The sequence below is a fragment of the Carcharhinus amblyrhynchos genome, chromosome 6, assembly GCF_965287045.1.
Source record: "Carcharhinus amblyrhynchos chromosome 6, sCarAmb.v2.hapA, whole genome shotgun sequence".
Classification (NCBI taxonomy): domain Eukaryota; kingdom Metazoa; phylum Chordata; class Chondrichthyes; order Carcharhiniformes; family Carcharhinidae; genus Carcharhinus; species Carcharhinus amblyrhynchos.
The window spans coordinates 37143652-37150320 of record NC_137329.1 but is presented as its reverse complement, the minus strand read 5'-3'; the positions used below and the strand labels follow the sequence as shown (position 1 = coordinate 37150320).

The 6669-nt window shown below is 41.9% G+C and overlaps 1 protein-coding gene across 1 annotated transcript; it reads right to left on the bottom strand.

Annotated features, from left to right (window-relative positions):
* Positions 1 to 2546: 2546 nt before the first annotated feature.
* Positions 2547 to 5110, bottom strand: adma (adrenomedullin a). Its single transcript, XM_080191584.1, has 4 exons — positions 5012 to 5110; positions 4429 to 4537; positions 4131 to 4265; positions 2547 to 3491 (listed from the first exon to the last, which is right to left on the bottom strand). Exons 2-4 carry the CDS (start codon positions 4527 to 4529, stop codon positions 3221 to 3223), a joined length of 507 nt encoding a protein of 168 aa, XP_080047710.1. The 5' UTR covers positions 4530 to 4537; positions 5012 to 5110; the 3' UTR covers positions 2547 to 3220.
* Between the last annotated feature and the right edge of the window lie 1559 nt (positions 5111 to 6669).

The window sequence follows — 6669 nt, the reverse complement described above, 5'->3', positions numbered from 1 at the left end:
TAAAAGTGGCTTAATATTGCTGCTTGTAACTCCCGCTCAAGTAATATTCAGAGAAAACCTTAGAAATCAAAGAAATTTACAGCAAGGAGGGAGGCCATTTGGCCCATTGCCTATATGACAGCCAACAGGTGGCCATCTAGCCTACTGCCCTTTCCTTGCTCTTGGTCCGTAACCTTGCAGGGTATGGCATTTCAAGTTCATAACCAAGTGTTCTTTAAATGTTGAAGATTTCGATCTCTACCACCCTTTCAGTCAGTGGGTTCCAGACACCATCTGTGTCTCTAAAGCTATGCGTACGGTTTGTTCACAAATGTTGTAGCAATTCCCTAGTTGTGGGAGACAAACATAAGAGCATGTAACGGGCATAAATTATGGTAAATTCTGGATTTGATTGAAAGGAAGGGGGGGGGGTAGTGAATGTGTCTGAGTTAACAACATTCTTGTATCAATCTTGAGTTTCATCCTTCCAATTTGGAGTCAGATAAATGTGATGTATTTTCCCTGAGAAGCTTTAAATTGTAACGTTAATTTGGTTTCATATTAGTTTTTCTGTAATTCAATTTAATGATTTATAACACAACAAAATTTGCATACAAACTACTCCGCGCACTCATAGCTAACGGGGACGTTTCTCTGAAGCAAAATGATATAAACAATCATACTATTGCCATTGCCAGATTTGACCACATTTTGCTTCGTACTTAGTTTTGGGTCCGTGTTGATCCGCGTAGATAAGAGACCATAAAACAAGACCTGTTTCGCCCAGTGGTTTGGAAAGTAACGGATTAAAAAGATTCCAGCGTCTGGCTTTTTATCATATGAGAATATACATCCCAGGCAACGTTAAAGGGCGACGATATTTTGTCTTGAAATGTAATGAAGCCTGTTGCACGGTTTGTGCCAAGTAATTTTATATAAGACGTTTATCACAAATTCCAACGACATAAATATTACTTTGCCGAGCTCCGAAAGCGAGGTTTCCATTTCTATAACATTGTACCCGCACTCCCGCTTGCGGCAACCGTTGCAACAGAAGTCCCAGAAGCCATTGTCGAACTGAATGTGGTTATTTCCTGAAAATTGTTTGTTTGCTTTTCGCGCGATTGTAAAGAAAGAATTTGGAGGAGCGCGGGAAAAAGACATTCATCCGAATGCAGCAATACATTACTTAGGATCCTTGCTCTTGCCCCGAGAGCTTTGAAAAGTTTTTTTTCACTTTCCAGCCGCTCTGTCAAGTTCACACTGTTTGCAAACTCTAGATGGCGGAATAGCTCCATCGATGATCTGCGAAATATCTACGCAACGAATAAATATTTTGTGGAAAAACTGATCAGTCATAATACAATTTTATAATGTTCAATTATAATTTCCTGCCGATATGCGTTATTAACAAAATTGCATTTGAATCACTTACCTGCCATAAACTGCCACATTCTTTTTCTAAAGGTTTAAAGTCTCCTTGGAATCGTCGCAATTCATTTAGAAAAAAATCAGAGATGATCATTAAACAATTTTAACAAAGGGAAATTCCCTTTGAATCGGAATCATGGAGTTCCCTACAGCGCAGAAGGAAGCCGGTCCGCCCATCGATCCTGCACTGACCACAGTCCCACCCAGGCCGTATCCCCACAACTCCATAACCCCATGTATTTATTCTAGCTAGCCCCCCTGAACTTCGGGGCAATTTAACATGGCAAATCCACCTAACCCGCACATCTTTGGACTTCGGAATGGAATCAATAATCTTTTTTAGAAACGGTTCCATTTCTCTTCCCATATGGATTTAAATTTTAATACGGATGAGTCGAAACAATTTTAACAACTAAGACTTTCAGGTGTAGTATCCAGGCTTGTCTAGCCTGTAAGGATCTAATGTAAATGTGTTTTATGATTTTTCAGCATGAATCAAGAAATTTATGGTATTTGAAGCCATCTATAACTGCTGGACCGAATGTGAAATTATATACATGAATAATTTTATGACAAACACGCGGTCAATGTTTACTGCTGAGGAAAACACTCTCAGATTGGCAAACTGCACTGAAGAACTCTTTAACCCTCATTATTCTAGCTCTTGTAATGTCTGGACTTTAGATCAGGTGGCGCTGCAGGCTTTAAAAATACAATAAACTCCACCGCATTCTTTTGCCTCTCATTGCGGTTTCCTCCCAGCGCTGAGCATGAAAAACAGTCCAAGCCCCTCACACCACCGCAGCAATGCTCTTTAACTAGGATGAGTCGGATCCAGTCCTTCCAGAAGGAATTTGCCTTTTGTTTCACTGTATCAATGTTTTCTCCCCTAACAAAATAACTTAAGGCAAACCCTTCCGTGATGTGTATGCCTGCTGCAGGTGTGGTGCTACCGCTTCATAAACTGGATGCTCAATACATGTATTGTGAATTAATGGTACCAAAGAAGCGCCTGGACTACGGCACTGAAGGAGCTGCCGATCAAGTACAGACCAATCCTAAACAGGAATGGGGTGGCTGCTGAGGTGCTCCTCGCATCTTTTCTTTTTTAAAAAAGGTATACAATACCACAGGCATCATAATGTAGGCAGATCTTTATTGTATTTAATAATTATGACAAAATAGATTGCACTACAAATATACAGTCATTGCAAGTCTGGAATGTACAAAAGGAGTCGGGTAACTAGTGAACATTTTTACCTCCATAATAATGAACACACGAATCTAAGTTTGGTGATGCTACAATGCCCTTATATATTTATATCACGTATAAAAATAATTCTATTTCCAGATGTACAGTTACAGGAAATAATGAGTTAAATAGTTTAAACAATTTTATATACAAATGTCTTTCATACATTAAAACGTCGATTGCACTTTCTGTAATAGAAATTGCGTTCAAGTATGATGCAATCCTTTTTCTACTAGCAGGATTTTAGACTCCCTGTAATCCAAACAGAAAAAAAACAGTTCAAATGTAGTCTGCAGATAGTGGCTGGAATTTGGCGCTATGTAGGGTATGAACCCTTTTAATTCCAAGGCATTCGCTGAGAGGTGGCGCCTTTTTCTTCATTCAGTTCATTCTGAAACTTCTCCAAAAAACAAATTCTGGCAAGTTTGGCAGCTTGTAATAGTTCTGAACTCTGGCGTGCATTGTTAAGTTTGCCAAATGCAGACTTTATGAATATTCTAGTCCATGGCAGCGGCTCTGAAGTTGTACACTTGCGTGTGCTTGTCATTGCACAGCCCATCACGTCCTTGCCAGTATATCCTGTCCCCCAGGCAGCGTGAGCGCTATCTTGGATCGCACCGATCGCCGTTTCCTGCCGTAGCTGTTGGGACTCCACGTGCTCCACCGAGCCATGTTGTCTTTCTCCGGGTTATTCAGGAGCTGATTTAACCGGTGGCTCAGTTTCTGGACCTGACACGTCCCGAGTTGGCAGCTTGGCCGGTTCAGGTGGAGCTGTGGAAAATGGGGCAACCCGTATCGGTAGCGCTTCACACGGATGTGCGCGTCTGAGCTGAGGAAAGAGAGAGAAAGAAAGGGCAGCACATTACCATCAGAGCGAAATCAGAGAAGTGGGATCAGAACCCGGCGGTATAAACTTTGGCTCATTTAAACCTTGGCCAAGCTACACTTGATGGACTCAAGCCTGCACTTGTCGGGAGATCATCATCGGCCGATTTATTTGATTTTTCTCCCATGGCAAGATCACTTTGCAAATTCGCATGTCATCGGCTCAGGTTCTAAACAACATCTCAGAACACCGGGGGAGGGGGGAACCTCGCAAATCATAAAAATAAAGATGGGAATGATTGCCAGCTTCTAGGTCATACTTTGAGTCAGAGGCAGTAATCGCGACATAAACAAAGAATAGACACTCACTCCCTCGCATTGTTTTACTTTCCCTAATCTCTTCACAGTTGGAGAGAGATAGGAACCAAAACTAGTCCGAAGGACTATCATTTCTTCCAATCGGGTAACAACAGTCCCGTATCTCAGACTCCTACATGTTCCCTTTCAGCCTCCACGTTTACTCGTTTTTTTATATAGTTTAATCTTAGCGCTCCCCCAACCCCGCAGCCTGGGTGCTGAGGTTTACCCGAACCAGCCGGTACCATGTTTCAGGTTTGCAGCTGGAAGGATTTGCTTTAATTACCTGGAGTGGACGTTCAAGTTTTCCTTGACGTCTTCCGCCCTCACGAACTGGTGGCTACTCGCTACCACCCCCTGAGTCTTCAGCTTGGAAGATTTCAGATCCCTCTTCGCTCGGCTTAAAGCCCAAGTGGTCAACCTGCGAACAAAAACACACAATCCCGATAAAGGACACGAGACCAAAGAGTACGCTGTGAGTACAGACTGGTGAAAGTTTCAATTTGGAAAGAAAGGTGTCTTGATTCAACTGGGACGTGTTTTTAAAAAAAACTGCGGGAAAAGAGATACAATAGAGAACTTGCCTTTTTTTAAATGCTGAAGCTACGTCCAATTTGGCATCCACGTTATCATAAATAGAATAGAGGAAGCAGCAATACAGCAGGGCAACGTGAACCATCCTCATGGTGAAACCTGATGGGGGAGAAAGCAGAGCCGGCATTAGGACTGTTCTTTGGATGATTTATATTTGCTTTAAGGCTGTGGGGGTATAGCTTGCTGATAGGCACTTCTCCAGTTCTGACGAGGTGTCAGCAACGCGCGCGAATGTTTAGTCTTAACAACAGATCGAGCATCTCCGCTCAGGAGAAGCCACCGCCAGGTTCCGTTTTGTGCTCTTTCCCTTTCGGACCATGTTCTTTAGATGGTGATCGGGTTCTGAGTCACTCACACACATAAGTTACGACAAACATTACGAAACTCAAAAACACGGAGTTTGCATTCAACCTGCTGACTGTACTTCACATCGCTCTGATCACTGCCGTGTCCCGCATCCATTTCTATAACATCACTAAATATTTGCGACTACCCAGTAAAGTTAGTGAAAGGTGCGATGTATCACAAACTTGCTTAACTGAGCCCAAGGTAGAACATTTCACAGGTACCTACCAAGCCTGTTTAATGGGGTTTCCAAAATTCTTCACTCCCGTATCTCGTGGTGTATCCTTACAAAGTCTTTCGCGGTGAGATCGAGACGAAACTGTTACTCTCGATTCGCATTGACTGAGCCCAGAGCCGCAGTCTCTCCTTATATAATGGCACACGGGGCGGAGATTCAGTTGATGGACAGCTCGCAGACAACTGCAGAACCTAATGCAACATCATTTGATGAGCATGATAACTGCAATCCACCGCCAATCTGTTCGCAGCCCATAAATCTGCCATATATAGTTAACATTTTGACACTTTACACTTGGCGCAGGTAAATTTAAGATTAAACATTGCTTTAGCGAAGAGATTTAAATCGGATGCAGTACCAACCAACATCTAGTGGGCGGTACTTTGAGGAAAAGACACTTCCCAAACTGCTCACATCTTAATTATATCCTAATTTATTTGCTCTTAAAATCCGGCATATTTCTCATTTTACATTTGCAGAAGTTGCGGTTGTTTGGATTTGCTAACGTCTCAAGGTAATTTCACCAGGAACAAAAAAAGTTTGAAATTTAAAGTTACAGGTCAGGATGATTGATGATTTCATTAATTATTTTGTTCTGCTACGATGAGTCTACATTTTCTAAATGCACATGGCGTGAATCGGCTGAACATGATTAATGCTTCTAGCTCGCCTGTTTCCCTCCGAGACTCCATATGACAGTTCGTCATGCCTCTGATATCTCCAGCGATCATCCATTGCTTAATCACTGGAATGTAAACGGGACCGATTGTCACGTACATCCCTCCTAGTTTTAGACTTGGTTAAAGTTTTCCTAACTGTTCCGAGGAAGTTTACATTGAAAATGCGCGCTCCTTTTTGGGCGTTTGAACGTTACCTTATTCTGAAAAATAATCAATAATTTCGACTTCTAGGAAATAAATGGGCAGCATTCATCCCGAAATGTCCATTGCCAACAATGATAAGCCGCGTGTTGCTTTTCTGTTAGCTTTCAGATAATGATCTGACTCGGCGTGTGCTGCTGATCCATCCAACACCACTTTCTGATAGATTGTCATTAGAGCACTGGGTAGATGTGACCAAACTCTCAGTGCTTGCTGACCAAACATGTGAAAAGTTTATGTGTGTAATTCAATGCACTTGCAAATTATTTCCCCTAACAAACCAAGGTCATCGCCTCTCAGGAGTTTATGTTTGACAGGTGATATTGGCGGTCCTCCTGATTCCCTTAGAAACTATTTCGAAGACGATTTTTTTTGTATTCTTTCATATCATAGATAGCAAATGTACATAAGGTTTAATACAAGAGAATCTAGGATGACCCTGTGAACCACCAAAGCCCTTTGAGTTGGCCTAGCTTGTCTTCTCGTTTGGTATAATAGTCAAAGATGTCAGGATCTGACTTTGAATTAAAAAAAAATTGCAATATCAATGGAAATATCAAATGGTATTTTTAAACGTGTGCGTTATTCTACCGCGCCGCCCGAATTCGTAACTGCTCTTTGGGCGAGGAGTGAAGTTGTCCCGAGAATAAAACAAAAATGTAAGAAGGACACGTGCGAAGCTGATTTTAGGAGTTTAAAAAAAATCAACTGAACAAATAACACAGGGTAGTTAAGTTTCAGGCATGCATCACTCATGTACTCTTCTT